The sequence below is a fragment of the Anomalospiza imberbis genome, chromosome 3, assembly GCF_031753505.1.
Source record: "Anomalospiza imberbis isolate Cuckoo-Finch-1a 21T00152 chromosome 3, ASM3175350v1, whole genome shotgun sequence".
Taxonomy (NCBI): domain Eukaryota; kingdom Metazoa; phylum Chordata; class Aves; order Passeriformes; family Viduidae; genus Anomalospiza; species Anomalospiza imberbis.
Window position 1 is genome coordinate 107,611,737 of NC_089683.1, and position 17,885 is coordinate 107,629,621.

Here is a 17,885-nt window from a genome sequence, read left to right on the forward strand (position 1 = left end):
GGCCTTTTCTTATTTTTACCTCAATTTTAAACTAAAGATTAAAGCAAACAAAACCGGCCTTCTCAGAACTTTTCACAAGTATTATAACATAGGTTCTTCCAGCATGTAACCACAATGAAAACTCATTATTTCTTAAAAAAACTTGTCTTTCATATCATGAATAAGCTTCACTGCTACTACAAGTCACCGTTCCTGTAAGTGTTCAAAAAAGGATGGATATGGCACTTGAGGACATGGTTTAATGGTGAACATGTCGGTGCTGCTGGGGTGACATTTGGACTTGATTATCTTAGATGTTTTTTCCAACCTTCACAATTCTGTGATTTTAGGACACCTGCACAACGGACTACATTCCCTCAACATATTGTTAACAGTGTCTCAAACTTTTCAACTCAGGTGAACAGATTTAACATTCATAGGTAGGTTTAACTAAAAAAAAACCTTAATAACTCTGCAGTAATATGCATGTTATACTGATCTCAATTAACCAATTAACCATCCTGTTCTGAATAATTAAGGTAGAGGACTATGTGATTTCAATGTTCAAGTAGACAATGGCCAAGTGCAATAGCTAATCATAAAACAAAGATGCTACTCATGCTGCATTCTTTTTGCTTTAATTCTGTCATTTATTATTTCAGAGTTGTGTAAATTTGCTGTGATAACATAATTTTTATATGATCTTTATTTGAAAGGGACCTCTTTTTTCCCCAGGGGTTTTAAAAGAAGAGGAGCAACCTAGCACAAGGCATCCTGGACTCCTCCAGATGCACAGCCTGGGGAAGAGCAGGCATGTCGTGTTGGCTGTGCATCAGACAGCTGTCTAGGTGATAGGGTGACACCAAACTTACCCAAATCAATTTGCCTGCAGCCAATTATTTATTAGCTTTCTTCTACAATGTTTAATAACTTGTTAGAGATGGACAGGAAGGAAAACAGCAAAGCTATGCCTCTGTGCTGCTTGAGAACTGTTTTTTGCTGGCTTGGTTTGACCTGATTTGGTCCTTGTCATCTTCTTTCTTTACTTTCCAGATTCTTGTAATGATACTTGCAGGTAATTGCAAAATTTTATTGTTGCTATAGCTGACACAATTGAAAAACAAATTTCAATGCTAAACAAAGTCTTAACTGGCACCCAAAGCACAGCAATAATGCTATTAGGACAGAGAGAATCAAACTCCACCTGTATAAAGAGAATTACAATGCACCTGACATAGCAATAGCATTTCTAGAATACATGTAGCCTTTTACTCCTACAACTGATCCAACAAGTCTGGGCTGGGATTATTTTCCCCCATTAAAAAAAAAAAAACAAACCTGTATGACAGACTATACACTCTGTAGGAATGGGAGAGGGACATATGCAGGTGTTTTGAACAACTAAAGCAATTCTCTAAAGCCCTTTGCTTTTTTTACATAGTTTGCTAATACAGTTAAAAGTATTTTCTTAAGAACAAAAACCATATGGTTAAGTATATCTGCAAGATAGATTTTGGAATATTCTTATCTAGGCACTGCTGTGATCCTATATTTGCCTCAGAATTGTGGGTTGTTCTGTTTCTGTCATTCTCTCATTTCACCATTTCCTATGTAAAACCTATAAATCTGAAAGGAGATATCACAGTCCTGTCTCCTATCTTTTCTTCTCATGATGACTGATAGAAAATAACCTAGGAGACATTTTCAATCAATTGCACTGTAAAGCACATCACAGAACTAGTCCTCTTTCTGCTCCATAGCAACACAAGTAACACCATGACTGGGGGAGAAAAAAAGTAATATTCCACCTCATTCTGAAAGTAATGAGAAAAAAAGAGGAAATGCCTATTTCCTTATCTAAGCTGGTTAAACTGTCTACAGTCATCATGAGAACTCGTATTTCTTCATTTGAACCTTGTTGAAACTGTTCCTCACACTAGGAAAACAGTATCTGAAAAGCTAGAAGTTTTCTAAAAACTTCTTATAACCTTTTTCTATTTTATTATTGAAGGTATTAATCTGGTAATGTTGACAGAATATTAGACTTCTTACTAATGTAGGCGGTTATGGGGCATGCATCATTTTCTTAAAGAATTATGCATCAATGAGAACTACATCTGCTTTACTCCCACTCTGCAACAGTTCACCAAACTCAGAAATAAATTTGGCCTAGAAATGTGGACTTTTTGAGCAGATTCAACACAGCATCTGGCTGAATAGAAATGCGACTGGATCTGAAGGAAAGCACTGTTTTAGGTTGCATCTGCCTGGATCTTTTCTTATAGAGTACTTGTCAGACATCACTAAAAGGCTTTGAAACACAAGAAAACCAGTTTTGAAAGACTATAAAACAGGATAAATAAACAGAGGGAACTCGGAACAATGAGGAAAAGATGAATGAGAAGGCTTGTCTACAACTTTCAGTATTGTTAGAGGATCCCTGCAGGGCTGTGCTTGATTACAGACTTTGTTTCCTTCACCTGCTCTCAGGAAACCCTGTGTGTCTTTATGAGAGCTGGAGTTCCACCTTCCCTGCTGCCTTGCTGCTCCTTCTGCCAACCATAGGTACTGTCTGCAACCATGGGCACTGTCCATAACAGATGCCACTGGTCTTATTCATGCAAAAGCTCTTCCCTCACTGTTTCTAGCACAGCCTTGTCTAAACATCCTGACACAACATGAAAGGAAGGGGAAAATACATGAATAGTTCTCTGGCATACTAATTCAGCTCTAACATAAATATGGTTAGACCTGATTAAGGTATTACTGTTTCATCATGTCTTTAAAGACAAGACATAAAACTGTCACTCAAATGGAAGCTTTTTTGGAAATGAATCAATTCATACAGAATACTTAATAGCAGACTAGAACAAACAGCTCCATGAAATATTCCTTCTGCAAAAGAAGGTGCTGTCTGAGCTCTAATAAATTATCAGCTTCTTCCTGTTTTGAATTCTCTCCAGTCAGTTCTTGTAGGACTCACTCAAGAGGATCTATCTCCAGTGAAAGAACCTGAGTGGACAGAACATCCTGCTGGCCTATTTCCATACATGTCTATATCAACAAGATGCTGACCCTGCACTAAAACAAAATATTGTTGGATAATATGTTAGGATTGAAAGACCTATGAATTGACCATGAAGCTGCCAAGGAAAGTGGAATTCATTCTCTGTCTTCTGGCATTTAACAAAATAAACTTTACTACTACATGTCACAAGAAGAAATTTATGTATTTGTTTTATACAGGAATTTATTACATTTGTTCCTCTATATAACAATATGCAGGATTTAACTACAAACACAATAACTAGAAACATCTGTTGAAGAAAATTCCTCTGAGATACCTAGGATTCACAGTTTTGGGGACTGTCTTAAAATTAACTCAATCATCACTTGGCACTTTGTCAGGTTCCAAAGTGTTATGACACGCAGATAGGTCAGCTACCCATTTTCCTGAAAGCAAGAGGAAGCTTGCTGAAGAAAGCTTATTTAGGACCTAGAAAAGGAAATGGGGTTAGCAACACCTCAGTCCTTTCCCACAACTGACATATGTTTCAGATGATCTGAAAATAAACTTGAACTAAGTGATGTAAGGTTGAAATCAGGAATTATTTGGACAGCTGACATGGTATTCTGACCTATGAGGAAGAGATTAAATGAATAGGTACATGTAGTCTCCCCCCTCTGCCATATTTTCTTGATTTTTAAGGCAAAAAAAAAAAATACAAACCCACTACTCCAGGTGTTCTAATTTTCTAAATGTCCTAGGGTGACATTATGATGCTTGTATCCCCAGTTGTGTGTTCTGTTTATGCTGGATATTATATTCTGTGCCTTCACAACAGGCTCTGAGAGCAAAGGCAGGGAGAAGAAGCAGCACCAGAGTTTGTGAGCCTGCACTCACTCCTCCACATTCTGCTGGAACACAGAACTCCACTGTGTTGTCTGAGCACAGATGTGGCAGAACAAGGCCTTTCTTTGCTTTTTAGTTTGTTTAGCTAGCTGAGGCAAGTTTTCCCTGGACTGGTTTTCTTTCCCTTTACTTGAAACTATTCAAACCTGTTCCGGACTGGGACCCAGGGAGCAGCGGGAGCTTTCAATTTGTGACCTGCTCTGGGCAGCAGCCTTTCCCAGTGCAGGAGGGACTAACAGAGAGACCAGCCATAGGACAGACTTTCTGAATTTGTCATCTCTTCAGAGCAGCAAATGAGTTTTGTCATCTAGTATTGTTCATTTTTTGTTGCTGGGGAGTGCTTTGCCTCTTTAAATAAACAGGTTTTTTCCACTTCTCTCTGAGAAGTGGAACTGTTTCAGGGGAGTGGCCTTGTGGGTTTGCTTTCTAGGGGGGGCCCTTTTGGAGGTTTTCTCCCAAATTTGCCCTAAACCAGGAATAACTGTAGGAGCTTCTGGAGATTAATACAGATCAAAGTAGAGCTGGGAGCTCTGCACAGAAAGCATTTAAAACAGAAACATTTGTGGAAAGTCTGTGGATTGTAGCAAGGAGCTAAATCCTGACTACAGCAGAAGTAATCCACTGTGACACAGAGACCTGGAGGGAAAGGAAAAAAGCATTATCTTTTTCATTAGATTGATTCATGTGATGGAATGACTATAAGAAACATCCCCAAAATTGCCAAACTGCACATAGTCTTTCAACTGCTCCTTCATGCTAAGATATTGTAGAGGCTTACATGGGTTTTACCAATGAAGGGAGAATACCTGGAAAAGAAATCCACCAACATATTCAAAACAGAAACTACCTTTTTACTTTAGCCATCTTTACTAACAATTACCTGGTCTAGTAAATCACATGTGCTGAAAATTGAGTATAAGAGTCCTGGGGAAATTTCATGTGCACTCACTCATCTCTCAGCATCTCCCTGGCTCCAGGCTTTCACTAGCCCCAAGAAAATCAAAGTTCAACAGGCAAAAGGAGCTATTCCACCCACAAACAGCACGGTATGTTTCAAAATGAAAATTTAATTAGCACAAACAAAGCTAAGACTGCCCATCTTAATAAAAGTCTTTTCAAAAGAAAGCACATTTCAAAAATGGTCCTTTACCCCACGAGTAAGGTCACTCCTCCACCTCACAACAGCTAATGAAGCATCTGGCAGCACATTCAGTAAAGGAGGCTGTCAGTTCTGGCTCCAATACCATGTACATCAGTTATGCTACACATATGTCCACACACACTGAGAACACATTTCCAATTAGACTTTAAATCTTGCTTTGAAAAAACACTGGCTGCCTACCAGAGGAAACAAAATTAATATGCTTTTTTCTCCCCCAGCATTTCTACACAGAAAATCAACTGAGAGTCTGGAGAAGCAACACCTTGGAAATGCAGAGTGGGAAGAATCAGAACAATTAAGAGAGCGTGAAAGGGATAAAGCCTTTGTCTGGAATATGTGCAAAATACTTAAAAAAAGCTTTCATGCTTTCATTATTTCAGGTCTAAGCCTTTTCTATAGCTGACACTTGCATCTCAATAGAGGATTTTCCTATAACCAATATACATTTAATCCTCATCTCTGGAACTCTTCAAATTGAACTGACATTGGCTCTGGAACTGCTCACCACAAGAATTTGGCCACTAGCCTCTTCTGCACAATCAACCCACTTGGAAAATACTTGTCTTTATAGTGTCCTATACAGTGCATTCTTCTGAAGTCTCTTATTTAACAGTATTGAGGCTGCTTCAGAGAAAGAGAACCAAAAATTGCACTTAGTGGAACAAAAGCATTAAAGAAAAGCAAATGATAAGCACTTACCTTTATTTCAAACTCATAGTGTTCATCCTTTCCCTGCCCACAAAGGACATACCGTGGAATACTAATTTTAATTGGGTCCTTTAGGTCATCTGGATTTGCTCCCAGTGAACGACAGACTATCCGCTTTCATGTACATACCAAATAGGGAGAAGAAAGGAAAACCAAAATCACTACATAAGGAAAAAAAGAAACGAACTTCACTGAAAATGAGAAAGTGTTCTTGGTCACAGGAGCAGGCAAAGAGAAGGCAGAAATTACCTCTAAAATGAAGGAATTATTTGAAAACAAAGTGGATCTTGTCTTGTAAGCAAGCTCTAGCATATTTTTACGCATACAAAAATTAAGGTGAAGTGTATTAAAAATATTCCTTTATTTGAAAAGGCATTTTCAGCTTAGATATCAAAAACAAGGTATAGCAGAAGACTTTTTATCACCTCCCCCCCCCCAAAAAAAAAAAAAAATCAGTGTATTAATCAAGCTTTCACAGTTAGCTTTAATTTTTGTACATCTCTATCTTTTATAACAAATGTTTACAATATCATGCAAAGCTGCAGGGGTCTAAGCAATTCAGAAAGCTCTTAAACTTTAAAAGTTCAAATTTATTTTATAATTAAATAAGCAATCCACAGTTAGAATAGTTTCCTACTATTTTTTTTATCATATCGGAATCCCAGAAAACTCAACTATGATAAATTTGCACAGTCTGGACAAAACAATCTAAAAATTTATTTCCAATGAGGGCTCATTCCTCTGACAGCCAGATGGAATATGTAACTCTGAAATTATGCCAAAAAGAAAACATTTTTGCAACTGAAAAGATTAATGCTTTGCAGTCAGTATGCCCAACAGTAGCATAAACAGAGTGAAAAAATAGAGAAACTGCCTTTAAGGAAGTCCTCTACTTGCTCCATTGAACATATTTGGTCTGAAAACCTTAATGAACTGGCACTTAAAAAATAACAGCAGCATGACAAATATAAGTTAACAACCAAAAAGATTGAAAAACTATCACTTCAAAGTTATGACTGTGTTATATATTTGTATTTAGCACTGCTATCCATCACTTGAGCTGTTACTGTATTTTCAACATTCATCTTCTTTGCAGCAACTCTTGGTGACTTCCAGAACACATGAGACTGTGTAGGAGCTGGAGAAGAATTTGAAACTCATTCATAAACACCTCTGCCTGTTACAGAGAGCCTTTTGACATCATCATGGCTCTCAAGAAGAGGAGGCTGTTATAACATTGCCAGTCAATTATAAATGACAAATTAATTTCCCTTAACATTAGCATTAATAAAAGAAAGAAAGTTAAATTTTATTCCACTGAATTAATCTAGAGTATATTTACAACAAACTTTTTATTTTTATTTTAAGAAACCATAAAAAAAGTTTATGTTTGAATGGAAAAATATTTACAGCAACCTTTTTATCACAACAAATATTTTCTCCTGTCCATTTTGCTCTTCTGTAATTACTGCCTGCATTACTAGCTTTTCAGTTAAAACTCATTTCTGCAGCACTGAAATGTAAGCTGCTCTTTCCTTGGGGGAAAAGAGAAGTTCATTCCCCTGAAAACAACATCATCTGTTCTAAAATAGCAATAAAACCATAAAGCTACTTTTAAAGCCACCTCTGTCAACGTGTAATTTATTGAGAGTCATTTTCAGAGAACTATTGCTAACAGCTAATAGAGAGGAAAACAATCTCAAACACGAAGTATTGAGGAAAATGCACCCTAATGCATTAAATAATGCTTTGACATTCATAAACAATGATCTTTGTTTTTACTTCATACTAAAAATTGTAGAAATATTAGAATAAAATATACTGCTATGAATTTCTTTTTCATGAAAGTGCAGAGTATTCATTGAGTTTGATTTTTTAAAAAGCACAAAAGAGAAAAAGCGTTATTGGGAAACACAAAATGCCCAAACATTTAACTTTGGAGTATAATCAGAAAAGAAATTGGTTTCAGAGACCCATTTCCTTTAGCAGCCTTGATCAAGACAGTTCTCTCAGACAGTGCCACTCAATGCTGACTTTGGGCAATGCCCAGAAGAAACACCATAGTGATGTCAATGAGGAAGCCAACTCCTGAGCAGGACTGACATGATGATATTACCCTGTCTACTCATTTGTGTACACATTCTTTGTTTAAAAAAACCCGCAATACCTCAAAATAGCACGACACATTTTGCTCATTTCTGGACTTCCTTAAGGAAGCAGAAATGTAACAATAAAAACCCCCATAACTCTTTATCCAAACAAGTGTTCATCCTTCCAGACATAACTTCCCTACCCAATGCAAGCTATTTCTTTTTAAATCCCATGTGAGTTACATTATCATGTCCTAACATATGGTAAAAACAAATGGGAAATGTTCTTATACTAGGAGAGAGACTGAAGTCTAACTCTAGTGTAGTGTAGTAGATTTCACCTCTGAAATTCACCTCTGCTTGGCAATATGCTTACAGAATTTAGAATTTCAGATTAGATACCACTGTTTTTTCTGCCAAGAACCATCTTCCTCAAACAAGGCAGATGGCATATTCAAGCAACAGGATTCAAAATATATTCTGCTCCCCTTACAAGGGAAGAAACATAAGATAGGAGATAACAGCTTATTTATTATTTGAACATCTGACAGGGGTAACTGGTAAAATATGCCTCATCCTAAGCTAAAGGAAAGCCTCAACTAATGGAAATATTCCATTAATGTCCAACAGCTCCATTTTTTCTTGGGATGTAGTAATAAAAAGACTGTAAAAAGGCAATCTCACAGCATCAACAACCCCAGCAGTAAGCAAGCAGAGAATGATGAAAGTAAGACCAAGAACATTACATGGACAGAACCTTAGAGTTAAACTCACTCCATCTGTCAGGCAGTGTCCCCAGTTGTCAACTACCTAGTTGGAGCATGAGAAATGTGCACACAGATGGTAGACCCCAAAACATCTATCTTGCCACAGTAGCATCACCAAAGGCTGAAATGGTATTTAAAGCACAATTCCTTTTGCACTTGTGACAAATTTTGATATGAAAGTGCAATAAACCTTACATGTAAAACTCTGGAGAAGAAGAGAATTGTCAATAATTACACGTATAAAAGCTGTAAGTATCTGTAGTATTAAGAGCATACAGTGAAAGTAAGATGAAAAAAATCTGCAGATGTTTTGAAATATTGAGATCAAGGGCATGAAGTAAATGAGGAGCATGAAAAACAAAGATTATCAAATAGATTAAGGAAAAGACAATCAAGGAGGAATAGAGAAGACATTAATGAAGATAGATAGTATATGGAAGGAGCTAGAAAACACAGCCAAAATGGAAATCATAAGATAGAGCTGTAATTATAGTTTTCATCCACCTACCATATAAGCATTTAATTTCCTCTCCCAAGGAATTGTATGTACAGCATATCAGAGATATACAAAATGCAAGCGTTCAATTAATAATTATTATTGCTTAGATGTGTTTACACAGTCTGTGGTATTCCCTTAGGGCTTAAAGGTCCCTCTTCTCTATAGACAAAAAAAAAAAAGGGGAGGGGAAGGATTTTATCAATATTTATTAGCCTTTTATTTTGAATGTATCTAAACTTATTTGGATTTCAATACTTAAGCAAATGCATAATTAGCCAAATGGCTTCTTCACTTGAACTGAATGTTAATTTCCAGATTTCTAAAGGGATATGCAAACTACTTTGAAGAACTGATGGGATGACTGTGAGCTGAGTATTTATTTCTTTTTAACCGTATTTAGAAAAAACAATTCCTGAATCAGGTCCAACCTTGTTCCTTTTAGAAAACACAAGCTCAATTTTTGTGCACTTCTCTTTGGCAAAACTGCACAATGGATATCATTCAAACTGTACAACCAAAGGCTGTCAAATTGTGATTGCTGGCATGAAGAATCCAAAATGTGAGGTGCAGAAAAAAAGATACTATTTTCCTTTAAGAGACCTAAAAGAGTAGTTGTAAGAACAAGATTCCTATACACAGTCCACTTAGCACAGTCTGATGTAGACAGCAGTACATGAATGTCACCTAATTAAGGTTTAATACTTCCCATAGTTTCATAGAGTAAGTAAACCAGGTCAGCTAACTCAGTTTGAAATTTACAGGGCAATTGTACTCCATTTGAAAAAACTAATTAATTTACATCTGAAGTCCAGTCCAGTGAAATCTGCATCAAATCGTCTTTGAAGAGCTGGTGATTTAAATAAACATCATCACCCAAACAATCAAACTGTAATAATCAAACTTCTCATTATGTCACTGCAAATTCTTTGAGTGAAGTGTTTGTTATAGATAAATATTGTGAGTAAACCATCTTCAGCAGAACACAGAAGTTGAATATTCCATCCAGCAAAGCCAACTTGAATCTCCTTTATAGTGCTGATAGGAACCTCATGAAATACTGCCAAGGAACTCTGGCAGGCGCCTTGTTCAGCTGACAAAACAACAACATAAAGAATGGAACCACACAAAAGCAAGCAAGCAGGTCCTGGGTCTGGTTTTCTGCAACTGCCAACAAACATCTTTCAACTCCTAAACCCTAACAGAAATCTGAAGTAAAGCACAGATGAAAAATTCCAGTACCTTTTCCAGAGAATAGGCCTGAAGTTTCAAAAATACATCAGAAAAATGCACAAAGTTCTGTCTTAACACTAAACTGTTTTCCAGCTCTGTCTTAACACTAAACTGTTTTCCAATGGCATGCGAACTCTTCAGGGGATTTTCTCACAAAGGCATCAGAGATCTCCATGCTTATGCACATTCTGAGAGCCTCTTGCACGGAGGATTCGGGCTGAACGACGTTTTCAGTATGAGCTTTAGCACCATCACTAGTGTGGGATATGTCTTGATTCATGTCTGACTTGAGGAACACATTTACTTGCAAGTTTCTTATAAATGGCAGATTTTTTATTAATTATATTGCTTGGGCACATATCTCACTTGCATCACACAAACTTCCTAACTCCTTAATTTGTTTAGAAACCACTGCACTGCTGGCCAGCTGACTACTAGTATCTTTGTAAAAGTAGGAAAGCTGACTGAAAAAATATCCCAAAATGGAAGCGTGTTCTGGTCTTGCATCAAAAAAAGAAGCTATTGACTTAGAAGAAACCAAATCAGAGGCATTGTGTTTTGGAAGCTGAGAATTACTAGATTGGTCTTCAACTATCAGCGGCACTGTCTTTAATGGGCTGTTATCTTTATAAGTTTTTGTTCCAGAATGTACATTAGACCGAGAAAAGAGAAGGCACAATATGCTAAAGCCAGTTTGCTCATTAGCACCCATTAAGGATCCTGCAGAAGACATCTGTTTCAAGTGGGAACAATCAGATTCAGTTCTTGAGCTGTCACAATCTGGAGAAGTAATTATTTTATCATCAAAATGATTGAAATTTTCAACCTTGTGGAGTGAATAAGCCACGTTATTAAAGTCAGAACTATGTAAAGAAGTAGATTAAGCATTCTGATACAGAACATTCTTACTCTTTAAAGTATTAGTACCTTTAGAGTGAATTACACTACTTCTAATGCCACAATGACATGCAAAGCTCTCCTGCTCTGAGTTAAGTTATGCCTTATTTCTGAAATGCCTTCTTTGATGTACAAGGGGAAGAATGTCTTCCAGAACTGGAAAATAAATCCAGCATCTCTGTATATGCCTTCTGTCTCTTATGGTCTCTTACTCCTGCATTTTCTCCACACAACTCTGAAGCACAATTGCCATCTTTAGACAGAAATGGTAAGCCACAGTGTGGCTGCCACTGTTGACTTTTCTATTAAAAATTCCAAAAGAAGAAAATAAAAATCTCTTTGTAAAATCTTCTGACCAAAACATTTCTTTAACTGAGGATTGATTTTGATTAGATTTATACAATCATTTAAAATCGGTACAATCACTCTCTCTCTCTCAAAAACCCAAGAGCGGTGATTGAGATCTGATTAAGGAACAGTTGATCTTTTCAACCCACACCTGCTTTTTCTTTGTACAGTATCCATTTCACTTGGTTTATATATGCTTTACTCAAAACCCCCAGGGAAGTCAACAGGCAATGCAGAAACTCATAAGCCCTCAATTTTTTTCCCCACACATGCACAAAAAAAGTAATCCCATACTAGCCAACAGAGTGCAAAAAGTCCAACACAGCTGAAAAACAGCCGTGTAAAAGTCAAAGAAGTACAAATTTGAGGTGTTGCAGCCCTCCCATTGTTACAGTTTAAATCCATGAAGGTTCCTAGGATTTACTCGCCAAGACAATAACTGTGTTACAAGCAGCAGTTAGACTATTAAATAAGGTGGGAGGGGTCTAAGCCTCAGTTTAAAAATACATAAATACATGTACGAATCCTTCAGGACACACACAGCCTGCCTGGTTCTTCTTGCTGCCGTATAGACACCCTTACAGCAGTTCACTGCGAGTCAAAAATGCTACGTGTATTCTGAATTCAGACAATCATTGAATTAAATGAATTTAATTTAAATTAAATTTAATTAAATGCTCATTAAACACTTTTCTCCTCTAAAAATAATGAAAGGAATACTGTTCCAAATTCAGAATCATGGCAAAACAATGAAGAAAGATCCACCCTAACACCACACCTTTCAAATGAGGAAAAGCTAGGTACAATCTGAAACAAAATCACTTTGATTCCAGCTGGTAAAATGCACCACCACCTCTGTTAGCCATTAATCTTGCTGTGAATTCAAAATTCTAATTATGCAGCTAAACATTATGAAATTTAATTACAGGGCATGCCATAATTTAAGACAACCATTTCATTCTGACAAATTATGACCTACCTCATACTTCAACTTGCGCTGAACAGTGCTGTTGTTATGCCTCTCATTATCCTAAGCACAAAAAAAAAGTTACAGGAGGTTATTTAAAAGTGCCTTTCTTGTATAAGTTCATTTAAAAGTATTAGAGGAAGAGACATTAAAATAGACAAAAATAACAATCAATATTTATTAAACAACTGGCTTAGAAGTCAATCAACCCACTCTTTGGATCAATTAGGTTACCAGTTCTTGAATAGGCATTTGTTTGTAAGTATGAACCTTAATTTTCATCAGTTAAATCTTTTCTGACATAAAATGAAGATTTTATTTTCAAACTTCTTACTGTCATTTACACACTCTTTCCTGCCAAAAAAAACCCAGAATACAACACAAAAACACCACTGGAAATAAATATATTATTAAAATTTAAAAACTTATACCATACCTCATTTACTGTTTATTTTTTTTTTAATTTTGGTAAATTAAGAGTAAGTAAACACGGGAAAACATGGAAATTACTGAATGACAAAACTAAATCAATGGTTAGACATGATCCATTGAAGGTCAAATCTCCCACCCATTTCTGCTCACCTTAAAACTTTCTGTAGACCAGGACGCACTAACATGATTATCCTCAGCTTTATGGTGAATATTCTGGAGCCTTCTTTGCACTTCTTGTTCAATAAAGGCATTTATCCTTTAAGATAAAGAAAAGTGTGTGTTTGTGTATAGGGAAAAATAGTGTATTTTCACATAAAAATCAAGACAGACTAAAAGGCTCTTTGAAATGCTTTTAACCCTAAGTACTGCACAGCTCTTAACTGGCAGGCTTAATGTTAGACCCATTTTATCCCTCCTTAAGGAAGGAACACTGACTTTTGAACGAGTGTTCATCTAACAGGTAAAGGTAAAAAATTGTTATTAATTAAACAAATTACTGGACCACAGGGCCAACCACTGCTATGACTGCAGCTCTACACGCAAGAGGCAGTGAGGGCACAAGTGATGAAGAAGAAAGAAGGCTGGGGTTGCATCTTTAGTAACTTAACAGTTTGCCTTCACTGCTGCTGTGATATCAGCAACTTGGACTAGAAAAGGTTTGGTCTTCAAACAGGAGGAATGTTCCAAGAGCTAATACTAACAACTGCCATGTGTAAGTGTAACCAGGGAGATTAAAGATTTTAGTGATGCCAGGCAGCTGTCCTATTAAAAAAAAAGTTTAAGACAATTAAATTTACTTTGTTGCCATAAGCATATATGAAGCAAAACCATATAGACAAGCATATATGAAGCAAAACCATACAGATAAGTAACTGTAAATTCAAAACCAATTTAAATACCTTTCAACCTACAGTTTCCCAACCCTGTATTCTAAAACAAACTGCACAGGAGCAACAGCTGAGGCTATTGGCTATTTACAGCAGAACATCAATTTTATTTCCAGACCAGTCTTCCAGTACAGTCACAGTATTTAAATCAAATTCAACCCTGGCAGAATGGTCTTTCAAAATACTTATTTTCTAAAGCTATTGTTTGCATTCCATTTCAGGAATGCAGATTACCTACCTATCATCAACCAGTGGGGCAGCAGGTGTCTGTGCCTTTGTTGGGCTGGCAGGGGAAGTGCTATTGGACAGTCTCTCGTCTAATATTCCATGGTTTCCTTTCTGAGCTCCATCACCCTCATATATTTTTTGCTTCAGCTGCTGAATTTCATGGTCCAGGCTATAAAGATATTGTAACACGTAATTTGCTTTGGTTTAGAGTTGATTTGAATAGGTCTGATGGGAAGCAATGTGCCTACACTGGTATACATGTATGTAAGATTGCAGATACTAATATTTATGAAGGTTTAAAAATCATAATTGTTCTTTAAACACATTTAAACTGGAAAATAAAGACAGCTTAAAACAACATTCCAAGAGTAGTATTAAGTCAAATAAAACAACTTCAATATCTTCCATAGCAAGAGGTACCTAAATCTGTACATTAAATATTAACTACTAAGACCTAACCTATTAGAATCACATGAATAAATTCTCATTTTTACAGAACTCGATCAATGACCTCAGATATTATCTTCCAGTGTGAAAGTAAACGAAGGAATGAAGGGGTAAAAAATGAAAAACACAAAATGCAGCACTAATACAAAAAAAGCCCCAAAGAAAACCTAAAACATTGATGTGGCAAAACGTCTCTATAAGAAAATTTTTAAATTGTGTACTAAACATGTACATTTTCCAGTTGTTCCATCTGTATATATGTTTTTGAAAATTCACTAACACAATAGACATATAGTTCTTATTGTATATATACAGCAAAGAAATCATCTTTTGAAACCTCCTTTCTTTCTTTAACAAATAAATTCAGTTCCACCCAGATTTATGCACAGAATACAACATGTAAAATTGGGTACTGTGTTTCTGACTAAAAATGCCTGAGGCATTTTGTATGAAATAAGAAGCACTTATTGCAATATTCATCATATTACAACAAAGTAATCTTTAGAACACCCTTTTCACTTGTAAAGTAGCTGAGATTAGATTAGTAACACAGTAATAATCTTCCCCATTTTCATTACAATTTTTGTCTCCAAAAGTAATTGTTTTTCTAGAGGTTACTTAGAAATCAAATAATAAAAGTAAGTAAGTTCTTGCTAAAACAGGAGAAACTATGCAAACCTGGGATTCTACCACTTCTGGTACAATTGTATATATCTAAACTGAAATGCAGTTCTATATTCCATCCTGGGGGTTAAGTGAGAAAATTAGAGAGATGATGAATGCTAAGGCTTAGGCTGAATCGTTACTTCACTTTTAGAGTGCTTTTTGCAGCACTGCCAGAAACCATCTATTTCTTTTGATTAGCAGCAAAACAATCTTCTGTCCTGAGGGTAACTGGATGAAAGATGGCTGATGTATATAGGAAAGTGTTTGCATCCATGGAAAATCAATTTAACTACAAAAATCAGATTTACATTAAAGGAACAAAGCTCAGCTCTTGGTTTGTAAACATCCTACAATGACAAGATATTACTTATTTAGCTACAAACTTAGTCAGCCTTGTGATGCATCCACCAGTGAGTACATGGAACTGTGCCCTGCCACTTGCCTCAAAGATGGCTCTAAAGTTTATGTACATTTTTTGTGGCTTTATGTTCATTCTAGTGCCCCAAACCTCTGCCAGAAAAGCCAAAATTTGTGTATATATCCCAGTTAAAGTTAATCTCAAATTATCATTCTGGGAGTAATCCCTCTTGTTGTGGTGTGATTCACAATGATATCAAATACCATAATTATCTGTGGCCAAAAACTGTTACCGTGTCCTTAAGATCCTGAAGCGGCAGACCTTGAGTGTCTTGTGGAATTGGGAGTGCAGGCATTTTAAAAAGTTCCCCACCTAAGTTTTTTCACAGCTTTTCACAGCATGGTATTTGCGTTGCTGACTGCTTGGTCTCTGCTTAGGCAAAGCCTTTTCTTTTCTTTGTGGTTTGTTTTTTTTCTCGGATCAGAGAAACTGCAGTAGCAATGTTTGAGCCGCCTTGAGAAAAAATTCTGCAGCCGCTTGTCCGAAAACCAGGGGGCATCCCGGCGACAGAAGTGAAGCGGAGCTGCCCACTCCAGCCCAAGCTGCTGCTAACCAACGCCAAGCCTTGGAGAGGACACATTTAGTGGCTTCAGTCCAGCTGCCATGCCTGCTCTGCTGTGCCTTACCGTGGGGAAGCTCTTCACCTGCTGCTGGAGCTGCTCCGTGAGGCTCCTGCCTTCCCCAGGTGGATCTGACACCACCTTGTCACCGCACCTTGCAAAGCCTGAAGCTGTCCCAACAGGCCCCAGTCAGAACACGAATTTTGGGTATTTCGGGTCTGTCTTCTGTTTCAGTGGCGTGGGAAGGTCTAGCAGTTCGATATCCAGCAGTTATTTACTTTTTTCCCCCCTGCCTATTGGCATTCTTTTCCTTCATAAACTAATGCTTTTGCACTTTCTGCTATTAGTATTAATTTCTTATTGGTGGAAAGGGATTGTTGGAACTCTTAAAAGAGATAACTCATTCCAGAGCATTCTCCTTTAAATTATCTCAAACCAAGACACCTGTAGGTTAAAGAATTTTGAGCTTCCATATGATTTAAACAAAAAAAAACATTGTATATCGTTATGATGAACTTATACTTGTATAGCACTTAAAATGATCATTTCAGTTAAACATTTTCAGATAGTTAACTGATCTGAACCAGAGCATCATTACATAATGGGCTCTAGATAAACAATAAGAAACATATATAATTCATATGCTTACTATGGCATCATTTACTGTGAAATGTAAACTCAAACACAAGAGCAGTAAGTAGCCTGAAATGTTTAACATATTCTCATGTATCTTTAGATATTTTTCTTGCTTCAACATTCACAAAAATATACTGAATTGAATTATTCAGGCCCATGGGCTATTCACTGAAAGACATCAAAGTTTTACTTAGATTTTGAAGTAAACAAGAAAAAAAAACAAGAAAAAGAAAGAGAAAAAAAACCATCTTTTTACTTCTTTTGTGTCTTCTCCAAACCTCAGTTTTCTGGCTGACAACATATTTTTTCACTTATCACACAACCCTATTTTTGTGGAACCTCCAGTTGTTTATAGCTCACTTTAGTCAAGTGAGATGCTTGGTGTAGAAAATGAGACTTTATGTTCACGACAATTATGGAAAATAATGGCAATATACACCAAATGATGAATCAGTATTGAAAATGCATAACTAAAAGCCAAACAATGTAGCTATAAATGTTGAAAAAGTGACCTCTACACAGTCTATATAAAGCATCTCTTCTGATAATGGTTTAAAAGGAATGGAATACAGAAGAGCTCTTCAATCTGCCTTCAAAAGGCAAGTTTCTTCTTTTAGGTGTTTTTTCCACATCTGTTTGAAGGGCTTATGAAAAAATATTCAGATAAATTAGTGAAATATTTGAAAAACAGATGACAAATGCTACCCCAGAAAAAAAACCACCATTTTTTCACTGACAGTCACAGGTTTTAAAGCTCCAGTATAAGCAAATCAGGTAGCACATTTAAAAATGGCAATTCTGCACTTTTTTCATACTGCAGGGATCGAACACATTAATCTTAGTGAATTTCTGCTCAGGTCAAAAAAACCCCAAAAGATTTCTTCCTCTTATTCCACAGAGAAAGATCCTTCCCTACCTGACTGACTTTTCTCTGAGCCTCCCATATTTAGACTAAATGTTATGCAAGATATCTTGAGTATAACTGATGACATTGCTTCTGTGCCTAAAAGGGATTGCCACCACACTGGGCAGTATTAAAGCCTCTGTATAT

The 17,885-nt window shown here is 36.5% G+C and overlaps 1 protein-coding gene across 6 annotated transcripts in view; it reads right to left on the reverse strand.

Moving 5' to 3' along the window:
* Positions 1–17,885, reverse strand: part of KIF16B (kinesin family member 16B) — a 147,796-nt gene that overhangs the window by 48,528 nt on the left and 81,383 nt on the right. For 4 of the 6 annotated variants that reach the window (XR_010997831.1, XM_068186317.1, XM_068186316.1 and 1 more), the window contains 4 exons: positions 14,118–14,276; positions 13,143–13,248; positions 12,573–12,623; positions 5,754–5,876 (listed from right to left, as the gene is read on the reverse strand). Coding sequence is in view for 3 of the 6 variants with exons in the window: in XM_068186317.1 (XP_068042418.1) it covers positions 5,754–5,876; positions 12,573–12,623; positions 13,143–13,248; positions 14,118–14,276 (439 nt within the window). In the remaining 3 variants the exon portion in view is untranslated. Of the gene's footprint in view, positions 1–5,753; positions 5,877–11,275; positions 11,548–12,572; positions 12,624–13,142; positions 13,249–13,607; positions 13,755–14,117; positions 14,277–17,885 lie in introns of those variants that run through there. The other 2 variants (XR_010997832.1, XR_010997833.1) reach the window with 2 other exon arrangements.